General features: G+C 47.9%; 3 protein-coding genes and 1 long non-coding RNA gene across 6 annotated transcripts; 2 read left to right on the top strand and 2 right to left on the bottom strand.

The window, feature by feature from the left end:
• Positions 1 to 103: 103 nt before the first annotated feature.
• Positions 104 to 5,304, bottom strand: LOC109531785 (uncharacterized). Its single transcript, XR_002171245.1, has 3 exons — positions 5,294 to 5,304; positions 302 to 1,025; positions 104 to 237 (listed from the first exon to the last, which is right to left on the bottom strand). It is a non-coding gene; the product is annotated as an uncharacterized LOC109531785 (long non-coding RNA).
• On the bottom strand, positions 1,091 to 3,589 carry armc1l (armadillo repeat containing 1, like). Its single transcript, XM_019896279.1, has 7 exons — positions 3,459 to 3,589; positions 3,138 to 3,300; positions 2,960 to 3,051; positions 2,244 to 2,427; positions 1,779 to 1,895; positions 1,615 to 1,689; positions 1,091 to 1,453 (listed from the first exon to the last, which is right to left on the bottom strand). The coding sequence occupies exons 2-7, from the start codon at positions 3,285 to 3,287 to the stop codon at positions 1,259 to 1,261; spliced, it is 813 nt and encodes a 270-aa protein (XP_019751838.1). The 5' UTR covers positions 3,288 to 3,300; positions 3,459 to 3,589; the 3' UTR covers positions 1,091 to 1,258.
• mtfr2 (mitochondrial fission regulator 2) lies at positions 3,715 to 6,220 on the top strand. Of its 3 annotated transcripts, none has more exons than XM_019896278.1 (8): positions 3,715 to 3,860; positions 4,094 to 4,228; positions 4,322 to 4,426; positions 4,521 to 4,594; positions 4,696 to 4,880; positions 4,982 to 5,267; positions 5,423 to 5,606; positions 5,701 to 6,220. In XM_019896278.1, the coding sequence occupies exons 2-8, from the start codon at positions 4,157 to 4,159 to the stop codon at positions 5,764 to 5,766; spliced, it is 972 nt and encodes a 323-aa protein (XP_019751837.1). In that variant the 5' UTR covers positions 3,715 to 3,860; positions 4,094 to 4,156; the 3' UTR covers positions 5,767 to 6,220. The 3 variants fall into 3 exon arrangements, with proteins under 3 accessions (XP_019751837.1, XP_019751836.1, XP_019751835.1); XM_019896277.1 differs by having other exon boundaries at positions 3,716 to 3,860; positions 4,135 to 4,228; positions 4,521 to 4,636; XM_019896276.1 differs by having other exon boundaries at positions 3,716 to 3,860; positions 4,521 to 4,636.
• A 1,670-nt stretch (positions 6,221 to 7,890) lies between these two features.
• Positions 7,891 to 13,239, top strand: LOC109531713 (cAMP-specific 3',5'-cyclic phosphodiesterase 7B). Its single transcript, XM_019896163.1, has 12 exons — positions 7,891 to 7,975; positions 8,125 to 8,147; positions 8,251 to 8,451; positions 9,148 to 9,211; positions 9,295 to 9,390; positions 9,527 to 9,627; positions 9,994 to 10,125; positions 10,651 to 10,742; positions 10,974 to 11,118; positions 11,182 to 11,278; positions 11,510 to 11,590; positions 11,893 to 13,239. The coding sequence occupies exons 1-12, from the start codon at positions 7,891 to 7,893 to the stop codon at positions 12,063 to 12,065; spliced, it is 1,290 nt and encodes a 429-aa protein (XP_019751722.1). The 3' UTR covers positions 12,066 to 13,239.
• Positions 13,240 to 16,192: the final 2,953 nt, after the last annotated feature.

Here is a 16,192-nt window from a genome sequence, read left to right as displayed (position 1 = left end):
AGTAAATCTCATTCCTTTGATCCGGAGGGAATATTTTGTAATACGTGCTGATCATTGTTTTCGGACGCCTTACCATGTATAAAAGAAAGAAGATAGTCGGAAAATAACCTTTGCACTCAGAGTTGCATCTCATGCAGGACTGCTAACGAGGACGCTGATGATGATGATGATGATGATTGGAGCTCACAAATGGCTTTAACAGAAACCCGTGCAGACTAAATTATTGCAGAATAGCCACTCAACTCAACTGTATTTATAGAGCACTTTCAAACAGCCATCGCTGCATACAAAGTACCGGTACTCTATACAGAACAGTCACTATATTTTCCTACGAATGACCTGAGTAAAGAAAAGAGCTGTATTGTTATTTGAAAATAAATTTCCTTGACATGTTACCTTATCTGTTTGCTGCTTGTTTTAGAACTTTTTTGTAACCTCATTTCTTCACACAGTAGCAGTTTACTCAACTGTAGTAAACCCGGCATCTATGACTCAAGTGGATGATGCGCCCACCAATTAATTGGGCTCCAGGTGTCCATGAGAACATAAGACTAAAAGATGTGTACATCCGAGTCCTCATAGTGGCCAGAGAGCACCAGGTATTCATGAGGGGGGCGGTGGGGGGGCTTCAAAATCCTCTCCATCGTATTTGAAGCAAGGCAAGTGGACAATGCACTTGGCTACTGACTGGGGCACATTCACAAAACATTCACAATGTGTCGAGGAGCACACAATTAAAAATGAAGACAATATGAATAACACAATTTTACCTGTGGACTTTGAGACATTCATTCATTTATTCAAATGGGTTACCGTATGTACATGGTGTCAATAACACATATTTCAAATTTCAAATCACCTATTAGCAAAATCCAGCAGTGTTACCAACTCACCACTTCTTTCTCTCGAGGTGAGGAGGAAACATTCATTTGAGGGGGGCGCCCCCACCCCAAAGTTGACCATGAATCTAACAATTATTTGGGGTGTGGTTGTTTGTTTGCGAAATCCCCCTTTTTTTTTCATTTCTTCTTTGGAGGTGAGGCATTAATGGTCCATTTGAAAAAATGAAGTAATAAAATACACAACTGACTTGAGGGAGAATCTTGAATGTTTAAAAAATGTCAAATATCACGAAAACAAAATATTTACATGAACCAAGTGCACGGTTTTCACGCCCCTGGAAAAATGAAAATGTCAAATAACGTGCGCACACGTTTGGAGCTGTTTACAGGAATCAGCGAGGTCGAGTCGCCCTCTGTCACCAGTAGAAGGTCCGGGTGAGGAAACCGGCGGCGGCGTTGAGCCAGCTGCCATTGGCGTCATCCTTGGCGGCGGTGCGCGATACAGCGCGGTCCGTCGCCTCCTCCGGCTTCTCCTCATCCTCGGGGATGTAGTCCGGGAGGGCCGAATCGCGGGGCGCCACCGCTCCCGAGGCGCTCAGCGGGATGAAGACCTGAAGGAGGAGGAGCGAGAACCCATTGGAGCTTGGGTGAGCCAAACCTTTTTTTTTTTAAAGACCCCGCTGAGTCAATTCAGAAACTTGTACCGAGTAACCCACGGTACAAGAACTGAGCGTTTTTGCATGATTGGCAGTGAAAAAAAAGTGTGAGTGACCTCATCTCCTGCCTCGTTCTTCACCACCTGTTGGGCAGACAGCACTTTGGTTGCGGCGATGGCTGAGGCCAGACTCTGGCGACGTACAAAGAAAAGACATGAGTAAGACTTCCACTGAAAGCACCCCGAGCGAACCCGTCAAAGGCAAAGTCCTGAAGCGTCACCTCGGTGGGCAAATCGGAGCGAATGCGCACGGTGCATCTTTTAGAAGCCATTTGGAAAGTGAAGCTGATCACTCCTCGCACCTTGAGCAGAGCCTCCTCGCACAAGCCTCGCTGGTCCTACATCACAAACGCAACACACGTTTTTTATGAAGAAAATTAGCAGTTTTGTAGTATGTATATATATTTTTTTAAACGGCTGATCCAGTGCATTTACTTTATGTATTCCTGTGTTGGATGTGTGACTAAGGGGCGTGGCCTTGTGAGTAACACGAGATGTTTGTTTGCATCGGACTTGTGGCTAGCTCTTGAATACTTTATAGAAGTGGTTCTTCTACCAGTTAATCCATCGATTATTCGACTCATCAATTGAAACTTTATTTTGCATTGTTGAAACGGTACCCCTAAAAAAATCTGCACGTGAAGGGGTGGCCCCGTCGAAGGTCAGCCTGTGCAATGTGGACTCACAACGCTGTCCAGGCCCTGGATGTGCAAGGTGACACACTTGGCCTTCTTGTTCGATGAGTTAAGGAAGAACTGTGACTTTTTTGTCCTCTGCCTCTCAGGTGTGCGATGGACAGGAAGAGGAGGCGCCACGAGAATTCCATAGACCTCCTTCGCCAAATTCGTGATGTCGGCACACAGCTCGTCCCTACGTGAGGAACGAATCTTTATTTCACATGTTAAAAACTCCCAACTAGTACCACAAGGCACACATGCGTCTCGATGACTGCCCAATGAAAAGTATCTAATTTGCCCTCCATCTTGTTTCAATATGAATATACATAAAAATAAGGATCCCCCCCCCAACTGTTCTGATTTAAATAAATAAATAAATAAAATCACAAAATTTGGGGGACGTTGCATGCATAGTTTTGTAAGTATACTGTTGTCCAAATGAAAAGCATTTTTTTAATCTCCAAATTTTGGGGAAAAATATGCGGTTTATAACACCAGGGGAGATGCCACAACATGCAAGCAGAGCACTACTTTTCAACTCGATTGGTCTTCGTTGTCATGTGGCATTTATAGAATTTCAGAAAGAGCACGTATGTCTTGATTACTTATTTGTTAATCACTGCAAGTGTTTTGACACGGGATGGCTAAGAAAAGAATCAAAAGGGAAAAGAATCTGAGGCAATGACCAAAATAAGCACAAACCAAAAATCAATACAGGTCATCACCTCGTCACAAGGTTCTCCAGGCTCACCATCATCCCCAGCTCGTTCTTCATGGTAGGAATGTTTGGCGACAACTCTGCCAAGTAGCGGAGGGTCTGCAAGGACCCAAGTAAGAGCGAGTGGCATTACTTTGGACGAACGTCGGCTGTTGGGGAAGTCATAATTTCCCAAGGACGCCCACCTGGAGAGTGGCAAGCAGCACATCGGGGCTCTGGTGGTCCAGAAAGAGGACCAGCCCGGGGAGGCAGCCTTGGTCCTGCACGATGGCCTCTCGGTTCTGGGGCTCCGATGCCAGATCCCGCAGCTGGCTCACCACCGACAACGCGTCCATCCCCTTGAGACACCTTTCGGGATATGTCAATCATGCGTCATTCTCATGGGCACGTTTGTAGATGAACCGTAATCCAAAAGCGAAGCGCGAGCGGTGCGGCTAACAGAACGAGCTAATTCCTTTCAACAATTACAAAAGCGGGTTTGAGTCTGAGATATTCGTGATACTTACGCCAAACCTTAAAGCGAATACTAGTGGGGTAATGTGTACTGAAAGAAGACTTCAAGTTGGCTTTTGTCCTGTTTTCTTACATAGGTCAAAACGAGGCTCGTGTCCGCAAACATAAAAAAACGGTAGCAGGGGTGATCACAGTTGTGAAACGCGATTGGTCAACCGAGTCAACATGCCGCAACATCAGCTCCTTCTATTGGCTGCCGCACTTTCGACCAATCAGAGACCTTGACGGGACGAGCGTTTAATTTGACTTGGGGAAGACTTCCGTAGTGAATCGAGTGAGCGTGACCCAAGGTTTGATTCGATTTTTAGTTGCATTTAATGCGTATAAATTTTATCAAAATGAAGCTCTTGAACGAAGGTTAACGGGGGGTGTTGTCTCGAGAGAAAGAACGCACGGTGAGTTTTATATTTTCGTATATGTATCCTGTTCTTTGCGTGGTTTGTGAAATGCGGCTTTCTGTGACGTGCAAAAGTTTCCAGATTGTCATTTCAAATCAAACAACCGCTGTTAAGCTGCTTAATTTAAGCATAGAATTTGAATATTCATCCGTAATAAATGTTTTGATTTGGGTCGCTTGTATCTCGAGGCACGAGTGGACAGTATTTTGTGTGTGCGTGTGTGTCATCAGGTGTGACGACTGTGACTTGGGACGTTGTTGCACGGTGTCAGTCAACAGAAAAGGGGAACGGCAATGTCTTTGCTTGAGGATGCACTGGACGTGCTGCGCTTGGTGCTGGACTATTTTGGAGTGCCTCCAGAAATGGTGAGCTTCAGTTGTTCTTGCTTTCAAATGGATGGTGGCTGTTTTTTGGTTTTCTTTTCCTTTCAATGGTCTCGTGGCGTGCGTTTCATGTAGCTGGTCCCAGTGTGGGACAGTCGGCTGTGTGGCCAGTATCGCAGCGTCGTAAGAATGATCGGCTCCAACCTGCCTCTGACCCCCGCACCACGGGTGTACTTTCAGGTTGGGAGCTCATCCATTCACTTTGGCTAGAGTCTTGTACCTGTTATCTTCTCCGACTTTTGTACGTGTTGCCTTGCATATCCCTCCACATCAGATCCCGCTCCACACCTCCAGGCAGCACGCATACTCCACGGAAATTCCCGCCATCCCATCGTTCGCTGATGTCCTGTGGGTACTTGAGGATGAAGGGGATACTTTTGCCAAGACCAGGTATGACCGCAAACAATCAGCGGACACTTGCTATCCTTTGACCTCTTGCATGTTGTTAGGCACCATCTACCCCCGAAGACGCCCGGCAGCGTAGAAACCAGGAGGCCCCCGGTGCCGCAACCACGACCGGCGGAAGTGCAAAAGACGCAGCCTGAAGCCCTGCAGAAGATCTCGGCGCTGGAGAGAGAGCTGGTCAGGCTGCGGGCTCAGATCGCCGCCATTGTTACCACCGCTGCAGCCACGGGTACGCCAAATCGACTGCACGTGTGGGACCTCCGTCACCCACCACATCGGGGCAAGATGAGCTACACTGAATCTGAAAGATTGTTTTTACCCGCCGTTTAGATATCCCTCACAATGCTGCCGGAACACCACTGGCGTCACCCATGCCGGCGGCAGCGCTCACGTCCACGCCTCGCTGTGCGCCCCCGCCACCACCTCCTCTTCCCCCGCTGCCGCCACCTCCTCTGTCATCCTGTTCCAGCCCATCATCCGCCACCGAGCTGATCCGACGGCGCAAGTGTCATGGGAAGGACGCGGACAAGAAACGGCTCCGAGATGTTCAAAGTTTGCCCTCCATGTTGGATGTGCTCAAAGACTTAAATCAAGTCAAGTTGCGTTCTGTCGAGAGGTCAGACACCCCCCACCCGCATACACTAAGTGAAAAGAATTTTGGAAAAGTCATTTGTTCCAACCGGACATAAAATCTTGATTGACTGTGTATGGGTGTGTTTCAAGTCTCATTTAAGAATTATTCACTGTCAGACATTTCCCTCCCCGTTGTAGATCGCCGGGTGGCACGCCGGTCCAGAGGAGGCGTAGGATAGGAGGCGGGGCCGTCGCAAAGGACCCGGCGGCTCTGATCGCCGAGGCTCTCAAGAGGAAGTTCGCGCAGCATCGCCACAACAATTCCTCGGACAAAGAGAATTCCCTGGAAAGCTCACCGTTCGGAAGTCCGGACGCACCCAAGGTTTGTCTTGCAACAATACTCCTTCGTCTCCAGTGCTGACTGCATGAAATGAAACGTTTAATGATGCGTGCACATAATGGATTTGACGTTGCAGATGTTCCACCACGCCGGACGCAGCCGGGCGCTTCTGCATTTGTGCCCGTGTCCGCCGGAGCCTTGAAAATCCTGCCTGGCGGGCTCCCACTGGTTCAGGTTACCGTTTTTATTGGATCTTTTTTTTTTTTTTTTTCCTCGTCTCTTTCACTTTGGATGCCGCTCATAAGAGCGGTCGCTTCACGGGGAACTTCATCTTACGTTGTATGTCAAGACTTGTGCAATTTGTTGTACGGGACAGTTTGTTGTACGGGACAGTGAATGTGGGTGCACAAGAGATGAAACGCATCAAAGATTTCCTTTGAAGGTTGGTACGAATGACGAAGTCTCCAAAGATTGCTACGGTTTCAGTTCAAGTCGATGCTTTGAATCTTTTTGTGCTCGACCAGATTTTGTGTTTATTTACCGGCCTAGAGAAAGTATTTTCACTCTTGTTCACTCTTGGGCCCCAAAGCACATATTTATGTGATGTTCTATGCAGCTGTTGTCTTGGATTTGTTTTACTTTATTAAAAGAGTTTTTAAAAAAAAAGTGCTCAGTCAGTTAGTCTTCAGATGTCCTGTTGGTTGAGTACAGTGGCGTGCTGAGATACGAGCATCATGCAGGATAGGGTCCGTCTTCAAATGTCAATAATGCTGTTTGAAATATAAATAACGTGCACCATTTTTGTTTTAGGTTTAAACCCCAAAAGTTATTTGCCTTCACTGTTTGTCCTCTCGGCTGTCTGCAACGTCAGCCGTGGCGCCACTGACATTTTGGCTTTTTCTTGCTGACGCTGGAATGCATGACTGACGTTTGTCTTCATTTCATTGGGGAAAGTTGATTTGAGATCCGACGATTCCGAGTCAAGCGGTGAATGCAACTCTCATCTGGAGGCACCGCTGTGCACTTTGGAAAACAAGTTGCCCACTTGCCGTTCCGAACAACATGTACCCGTCCGTGACCGAGCGACCCAGGATGGGATCAGCGAGTCAACAAAGAGCGTGTGCAAAAGATCCAGGGGAGGGACGCAAAGACCAAATCCCTCCCATGGTATTCTTCAGAGATGAGTGACGACTCCAGGCTGGCCTTCCGTCCAAAAAAAGTCTTTCTAGTGCTGCTTTAAACCAGCCGCAGGGATGAATGCCGGCTGATGTCACAAGGCCTTGTTTTTTTGTTTTTGTTTGTGATGAAATCAATGCGAATGGTGTCACAAGGTTTTCCAGTAAAACGCGACACTTGAAAGGATGGCGCTTTTATCCTTTCAAGTGTCGCGTTTTATCAACCTTTAAATAGTCTCGCCGGAGCTCCGGATGTTTCTTTAGATGGACCAAGGGAGTCCAGGACCAGCGCCATGATCGCAACGCAAGTGAAGCGCCTGGGAGACGCAGCTGGTATGTGACCTCTTAGCCGGGGAATGTGCGGGTTGGCGGATGCTAACTTTCCAGTTCTTTGCCCTTGAGTGAACCTTGCCTAACCCAATGCTTGGGGAAAATAGTCCCAAGGGCGAAGATCGAGATTGGCGGGGTGCGAATAATGGAGTCGCTGGCGGGGACGCGTCAAGTACCTATGTGCTGTCAATCATGTCTCGTGTGTGGAAAGCAAAAGGTGGCGGTCGGGCCCGTTCATTGATTTGGGTGCAGGCGAAAGAGTCAGTTGGCTCAAGCGGGGACAGCAGCCTTTGCCTGGGGAGAAGGCAAAAAAAAAAAAAAATCTTCATGTTGGGAGCCTTTTTCATGCTCTTCAAAGTTAAATGCGCTTGTGGCAGCGGTACCAAAAAGTTTTGGGGGGAGTTGTTGCTCTCGTTTCCATACGCCGTTCCAAACGAGCTCATTTAAGAGTCGAACTTGTCCGTAGCTTTCAACGTGAATCGGAATGGTTGTTTTGTCTCCATGTGCGGTGAATATAAAAAGTCTACACACCCCTGTTCAAACGCCAGGTTCTTGTGATACTTCCCACCCCCGTTGTGACCTCCTTGACGAATCATTTAATAGAAAAAAAATAAACAAACAAACCCAAAACACTTCAATAGAGAACAGGAAAAAAAATTACTTGCAAAAGTGTGCACACCCACTTATGTCTGTCGTGGCTGTTTGAAACGAATCAATTGAAGATGAACCATTTTGAACGGGGGTGTGTCGACTTTTCATTTACCGCTGAATACAGTACACTCGTGTACACTGTTTTAGACTTTTATTCCCCCCGCTAGGAGATGGCACGCCACACGCATGCCTTGGGAGCGTGCTGCCGGCTGAGAGGAGGCTCCTACCCTTTGGTTGACAAGCACATCCGGAAGGGTAAGTTCAGGTTGTTCCGTCACAAGAATGGCGTCGGATTTTGAACGAGGGCCTGTTCCAATATCCCGAGAAAAAGGTCGTGAATTTGACTGAAGTCATAACTTTAACCGAATGGATGCTGTAAGGAGAAAAATGGTTGCCTTTTGAAGAACGAAAGTCGGAATTTGAGTGGGTGAGACACATTACACATTATGGCCTGAAAGTGTTTGCATTGTTGTTGCCGTAGGTGAAATTGCAACAGTCTTTTATTGGTGAAATCAGTTAAATGTTAAAAGAGAAAACATCTCCAGCTGCAGTCATGGCACTTTTCAGCCAGTGAGCAGCAGAGGGAGCTGGAGCCGGTCAGGAGGAGGAAGTTGAAGACTTTGCTGAGCTTTCAGAGGTTCTGCCACGCTTCGCGCCTCCTGAGGGGGGCGCCGCCGCGCGGTCCCGAGTCCCTGCATCTGGTGGACTCCGACTACCTGGGCCAAGCTGCCGTGAGACGACACAACCTGCACGCCGCTACCTTGACCTACAAGTGCTCGAGTGAAGTGATTTAAAAAAAAAAAAAAAAAAACCTAACTTTTTTTGTAAACAATCGACTGCAATGCCCTTGCAGGAGAGCCACAATCGGCGACGCACTTTGAGCCATCAAACACACCAATAGCAAATGAGACCACTCGCAAGGAGTCTGCCCGTCGGCTCCAACCGACGGGCAGACTCACCCGCAAAGTAGCCCGGCCAGCGACCACCCAACCCCGCCCGACGAGAGCGCTCTGCCGCGTTCAAACGAGATTGCTGCAAAGCGACCTTTCCGAACGGACAATCCGATGGACTTTGGAAAGCCACCTTACAGTTTTGACATTCTCCAACTCTGCGAGTCATTGCCGCCCGCTCGAAAAGGTTTGGAAGTACCTGTCGTTGACACAAGGTGGCAGCAGAGCACTTTTTATTTTCACTGCCTCGGCCCGATTCGACTCAATGACGATCCCGTCATTGATGAGCACAACCAAAACTGGGAGTTTGTCAACAAATTGCGGGGGGTTGGTGACCTCGCAAAGTTCGGTGAACTCGTTGGGAATTGGGGAAGAGCTCAGTGACTCGATGAACATGTAAGTCAAGGTACCGCTATCCAAACACCTTGAATCTTTTTCAATAAAAAAAAAAATCTTTTCTGTCCGTGATGATGGCAGCACATGCTCTCGAAAGTGAGCTCGTGGGACTTTGACGTTTTCCTCTTCGACCGCCTTACAAATGGTGAGCCGCCGTCTACTCGGAGCAGGCCGCCGGTCGGCCACAGTTAACGTGTCGTCCTCTTTTTCTGTGCCTGTGTGTTGTAGGTAACGGCCTGGTGACGCTGATGTGCCACCTCTTCAACGTCTACGGCCTCGTTCAACACCTGCAGCTGGACGTGGTCAAACTGCACCGCTTCCTCAGTACGTCTCCCACAAAATTGAAAAATGGCACGGCCGCAAAAAAGTTTTTCGCACGGCGAGGACACGGCTTTCCTCGCAGCTTCATCCCCCTTGACTGTTGTACTGCGTTGGCGTCACGACCGCGTTTGTCTTGCAGGCATGGTTCAGAGTGACTACCACTCTCAGAACCCCTACCACAATGCCGTGCACGCGGCCGACGTCATCCAGGCCATGTACTGCTACCTGCAGGAGACCAAGGTTGGCCGCAAAACAATGAATGACCGTTTCCAAATGCTCTTGAGAAACGAGAGCCTTGACTCATTGAGCTAGCCGCCTCAGGTGAAAGAAGCCGCATTGGACGGCGGCACCGATTTACCGGTCCCATTTCAAATGGGGAGTTCTGTGCTCCCTCTTTATTCGAGTACCGCTCAACAGGCGACCAACTGGGGATGCTTCATGGAGGATTGGTATGTCAAGTTCCATACTGTCACCCCAAAAAAAAAAAAAAAAAATATATATATATATACATATATATATATGTGTGTGTGTGTGTCTATTTTTAAAAATGTGATCTATTTTGACTGGCTCAACAGCAGACTTGATGGCGCGCCTTTTGTATGGTAGCTATCAGAGCAGATGAGTCCACTGGACGTGTTCCTGGGCCTGATGGCGGCCGCTGCCCACGACGTGGACCACCCGGGCATCAACCAGCCTTTCCTCATCAAGACGCAGCACCACCTGGCCTCCCTCTATCAGGTAGCGCACGCACCCACCCACGCCATTGTCCCTTTCCAATGTGAATAGAAACAATTTGTCAAAAGCAGACATTTTTGCGGTCGTTGGCTCCGACTCGGAGGTGTCACAAAAGCCGCGGACTGGCTCTTGTCCCAAAACTCATTTTCTCAGCCTTTTGCTTTTGAAACGGGTGGTGTCGGTGCAACCGATCTTCTTTATCTTCTACTGCTAATTACTGAGCGGCAAAGGTTGGCAAGTGTGTGCGCACGCCGTCAAATTTTTTTTTTTTCTTTTTGGTCACAACTTGGAAGAAACGCTCGTTTTTTTTGATGGGTTTGGTGCTTCCGTTGTCACGGAACACAATGTTTTGCGTGCGCCACCAAAAATGCTTTCAAGCAGCTGCTTCATTCACATTTCCCCGTTGTTTTTCGTTTCCTTTTTTTTTTCCACGTGGAAAGTTTGCAACTTTGAAAAGTGCCAGAATTTTGCAGCTCACATACGATGAAAAAAGAGAAAAAAAAACAGACTTAGGCTGGTCCTGTGCAGAACATGTCGGTGCTGGAGAGTCACCACTGGAGGTCCACGGTGGGCATGCTGCGAGAGTCGCGCCTCTTGTCACACCTCCCGGAGGACGTGTCGTAAGAAAACGCACACACTGAAACAAGAACACACTTTTGCCCAGATGTCTGTGTGAAATTTCAAATGTTTATAAGGGGCCGTTTAAAAAAAAACAAACAAACCCTCGTTGGCTGCATGCTGGCGCTGTTCCCCAAACATGATTTTACAGAGTAACTTGAAATCTTCTCACGCCTGTCCGTCAATATTGGCCTTTTTTGCGTTTACGCCTCTTGTTTTGCGCACGCACGCAGGCAGGGCATCGAGCAGCAGCTGGGCTCGCTCATCCTGGCCACCGACATGAGCAGACAAGGCGAGTTCCTGCTCGGCTTGCGGGCGCATTTGGATCAGCAGGACTTGGATCTGCACTTGGCCCCGCACAGGCACTTTATTTTGCAGGTAAGCCAACTCGCCGGCCGCCGCAGTCTGACAACCGTCCGACGCCCTCAACCTCGTCCGCAGATCGGCCTCAAGTGCGCTGACGTGTGCAATTCGTGTCGCGTTTGGCCGCTCAGCAAGCAGTGGAGCGACAGAGTGTGCGAGGAGTTCTTCAGACAAGGTGGGTGCGCTTAGCCGCTTTGCGCTCGCCGGTCCCCTTGACACACTTGTTCGTGAAAGGAACAAAATACGTTGGGGCCGGCGGAGGGAAATCTGTTCACCAGTTTTTTTTTTCCTTCAAATTCAATTTTTTGGAATTTCCGTATTAAAATTGCTACTGGGAAATGTTTCTGTTCTCGTTGAGGTTCGCCTAGGACAGCGAATGGTGCTCAGGTTTTTGTTGACCTTTTAGGGGACCTCGAGAGGAAGTTCAACTTGGAGATCAGCCCGCTGTGCGACCAGAGAGCCGACTCCATCCCGGCCATCCAAACCGGTGAGGACGCAGGGCAAAAAGAGCCCATTTTTGCCGCCGGTTCGCGTGCCCCTAATAAAGTCCAGATGTTCTCGTCGGCTTCCCCTGCCATTTTGTTTCTAGCAAGGTTTCACCACCAACGCAAATGGGCTGCCCTCTCTAAATTTCACTGAAGGTCGGCTCGCTATTGCGCTCTATTAACCGTCTGTAAAGAAGACGGACCGATGGGCTGCCCGTCTCATCGTAAAAAGTTGTTGGTGGGGGGGATGATGATGATGACGCGATGGCAATCGGCCGGCACTGACGCCTTGCTGTTTTGTCAGGCTTTATCTCGTATATCGTGGAGCCCCTCTTCGCCGAGTGGCGCCGCTTCACCGGACCGAGCGCCCTGAGCCGCGCCATGACGGCCCACCTGCGCCGCAACAAGGCTCGCTGGAAAAGCCTGCTGCACGACGCCCAACCGCGACCCCCCGATCCCGAGGAGGGGATCCCCTAATGTGCCGTGAGCTGGCATTTCATTGTTTTGCGATGTTTGAAGCGCTGTCCTCCGAACGAAGCGGGATTTGTTACCAAATGTCACCGGCAACGCCAATTCCGTTCCAAAAAGTCAACCTCCTTTTAGTTGTTGGAACGTTGACGACGACTTCATGAATGCACCATTACAAGAAACTGAATTCGGTCAATGTGGTAGTTGAAAGGAGTCGAGCGTGAGGGCTCTAGCGGTACACTGCCGTCCATTTCTGTTGCAACTTGGCAGCACGCTGCAGGACTTCTTCCAAAACGGGTTGGTGTTCAGCATAGAAGGGCGAGCCCAGAAAAGACGTCGAAGCGTTTTTTTTTTCCTCAGTCGCTGGCATTCGACGAAGCCTCGAAGGGCTTTTTGGGAAACATTTTGCCACTGCCTGCGTTACCGTTGCGTTGCCAATGCGTTGCCTTCCCCGGTTGCCTTCAGCTGCTCAAATGCAGAGACGCCAGGCGAGGCCTTCGTAGGATTATTTAGACTGAAGCCTCACTTTTATTTGAAGATTTTATTCGCAATTTTCCACACTCCCAAAATAGTTTGAAAAGGTTTTAAGAAAATTAGAGCAAAAGTAGACTGGATAGATTGTTTTTTTTCTGGGGCCTATAAAAAAATCCAGTTGAAAAATAACCCTTTTTTAGTTCTAAATATGTCATTTATTTTTATACTATTTTCTACGAGTTGAAAAGCATCGTTACACTATGTTGTATGAAATATTTTTGGTTGTCGCTGTGCCATAAAAACGGTCTTAAAATGTTTGTAAGTGATTATTTTTTATCGACAGCAGAGGTTTGCCAGGCAAGGACTTTATTAAGGAGGGGGCCTCAAATTTACTGGTCTCCATAAATATTTTTTTTTATTATAGTTTAGGACCCCGTGGACACTGTGAACGATAAAAAAATATTTGCCTCCATATCATGATTTGTACGGTCCCCCCGCCTTTTTTTTTTTAAATAAATGATTGTCTTGCAGCGAGTGGCCGTTAGGCGGCAGCAGAGTAGCACGAAAAAGCTGCATGTGTCGTGCTCCGCAAAATGAAGTCAATTAAAATCTGAAAACAAAAAAAGGGGTTCAACGCGAGCTTTAGGTTGGTCACTCATGACCTCGCACTCTTCTTCTTGTGCCTCAAATTGATCCCAAGAAAAGTCGAAAGTCGTTTTTCTTTTCACCAACTGAAATGGTCCAAACTTCAATTGGGTAGTTTAGTTGGCGTGTAGAATAAAAAACGTATTTTGTCAAGTCTATGAGTCAGATTGACCTCCTTTTTAAAATGGATTTTTGATTACCATTTCAAGCCAGTGGGTCAGTTTGACCCCGGATAGAAGAGGTGGCTCATTTCCACATGATACCCATTTTAGCTTGTCATGCTGTTGGTCAAAAAATGTATCCATTATAGACTCAGATAATGATAAAATAATTTCTCTGGACGCATCCGATATAATCGTGCGGCCGGAGTAAGTCTACTTGCGTAGGGAAGAGTACTTCCCGGCTGGGCCAAAGACAATCCAACGTCGATAGCTGAAGCTAACACGTTATTTTTCCAGCATTCAAGTTGTGCTCATCACGTGTGACGTTTGTCTTGCATTCATGCTCATCATTACACGCACACACTCGCGCACACTGTAAATATTGACACTCCAAACAGACCCCCCCCCCCACCCCCCTTTCAGGCTTTGCAGCCCCCAAAATGACAGCGAAAGCACCACTCCCTCTGGAACAACAAAGCGGACTGATAATTATCTCCCGCATGAACCTGGAAAGTGCTGCACTTGCATTTACTACCTACCCACAAACACCCTGCCACCACCCCCCCACCCCCTAAAAAAATCCCAATAAAAAAGACAAGAAGGGGCTACCAGTGGAAAAAAAAATATGCTGACAATCCGTAAAATCTCGAAATCATCAAAGAGCTTGATTTCTTTCATCCTGAACACCCCGCCGTTCTCCAAATAAGATGTCAAGTGTGCTCGCTTCAAGCGATTTGTCACTCCGAAGTTAGTTCACCGTGAAACTCGCACACAAAAGGACAGAGATTTCAACGCTGTATATATATTTCAGCACCAAAATGTTGACGATGTGCGCCGTAGCGCCGGGCCAGTTGCTTCCGCTCGCTGCACAGGTGGTGGCCTTTATGGGTCTGACCCTCTGGCGGTCACGAGTTTTTGGGCTCAGCGCGACCGCGGCTTGATTGTGTGCTGTCCGCGTTTCGTACATCCCATTAAAAAAAAAAAAAAAGTGTTTTTTTTCACCGAACAGCGACGATGCGCATGTTGTCTTATCACAATACGATGCCAGCAAGGTGACAAAAAATGAGCGATGCATCAGCGTGACATCAATGCTAAGCGGTGTGAGAAATCACGATGCATGTGCGGAATTTTATCATCAGCGCATCGGCCAGATTAAGGAGAAGGAAGTTTATGCGTCACATAGTCACGGTATACGTGCACGTCGACTTATCGTACGAGTCAAAAAAATAAAACCGAAAGTTTTGTTTTCTTCGTCATCATTCCACAATGGGACATTTCGGCAAGAAAACCAAGTCTTCTGATTTTTATGTCAAACGATTAAATGAATTTGGTAAGAACAAAAACAAAATAACATTTTTGTGTCTATAAAATCAACTTTTATTTTTTTCTGGGCACATGCTATGCTCAAAAAATATCCATCTACTTTTATCAATGATTTTGGATGTTAACATTTTATTTTTGTCAAACCGAGAAATGAATTTAAGAACTTTTTTTTGAACAGGCACATACTTGTATCGTGTACATATTTGTCAACATTTTGAGTCACTCATAAAAATATCCATCGAATGAATCTGATGTTTGCAAACACGGCGTTTTTGCTGCTCTTTGTGGCCAGGTGGCCAAAAATCTGGAAGAAAATCAATGAGTGCCGTTGCCTCTTTGAGTCACCAAAATGCATCAGCCAAAATGCTTTGGAGTATTTTTGTGCAGACAAGCTTGAGCTTCTTTTGCTCGGAGGTAGAGACTTGTTGGCCCCCCTAAAATTGTCATTTCAGATCTCACCAAAATATGGGAAAGTATCGGCTCGGGCTTTGTGGCTGGATTTTATCGGCTGGTTGTTTGGGGGTGACCGATACTGTGTGGGAAGCCTGGAAAGTGAGAAGGGGCCTCGCCGCGTGAGGATCAGGTCGAAGGAAACAAACGGCAAATGCGTCCCGCGAAAGGCGTCCGGGCTCGACCCCAGCGACGCTTTGACGGCGGCGCGTGCGCTCCCGCTCGGGCGAGCCGGCACTCCTCTGGCGCGGCCCACGGGAAGTTTGACTCGCAAATGTTCCCTATGCAAATTGCAGCCAGGCCCACGGCCCTCCCCCAAAGTGCCGGCTGCCTTTTCCCGGGACCCGAGCCGTCCACCATTTGGATTGGTGGGCCGCAAAAGGGGCCACCCTTCCCATTTTTCATCCCTCTGTTTGCATTTTGACTTTTGTTTTGAAATGTCACCTATTTTGCCTTTGTTTGGAGAGCGGGCTTGTTGTAGTCGACACTTCTGTTTTTGTCGTCAATGCTCAGTTTGATTCACTTTGTCTTAGTTTGAGTAGATGACGTTTCGTTTTGTTTGTCTACGTGGAGTGCAAGATTAAAAAAAAGACATTTCAAAGAAACTTCTGAAGCTCGTGCTTGAAATGAATTGAAGACGAATGACATTTTATGGTGTGTATGTGAAGGGTCTATAAATGTGTTGAGACTTCAAGGTCAAGTTTTGCGGTTTTGCATCGCTGGCATGACTTTGACGGTGTCGCGGTGCACACGGCGGAGTGGTGCGCGCTCAGCAGGGGATGGGTTCCCACTCAGTGATGGCGTGAATGGTCGTTTGTCTCTCTAGGTCCCCCGCGACTGGCTGGCGACCAGTTCAGGGTGTAGTTTGGCGGACCCTCTTCGGGCTAAGTGCTGTTGAAAATGCAAATGGTTCTTTTGGGCCAATTCCGAATTGCCTTTTGTTACTCATGACTACAAAGTCAAATCCAAAGCCCAGTCGGGAAGTCGAAATTCATCAGCGCGTGCGCGCCTGCACCCCGCCGTTGCATCACAACAGAATGAGTGACACATTTCCCTTCCTCTTTCGGATTGCAAAACAACTCT

This window comes from Hippocampus comes, unplaced genomic scaffold (genome assembly GCF_001891065.2).
Source record: "Hippocampus comes isolate QL1 unplaced genomic scaffold, H_comes_QL1_v1.1 scaffold170, whole genome shotgun sequence".
NCBI lineage: Eukaryota > Metazoa > Chordata > Actinopteri > Syngnathiformes > Syngnathidae > Hippocampus > Hippocampus comes.
This window is presented reverse-complemented; position numbering and strand designations above follow the sequence as displayed.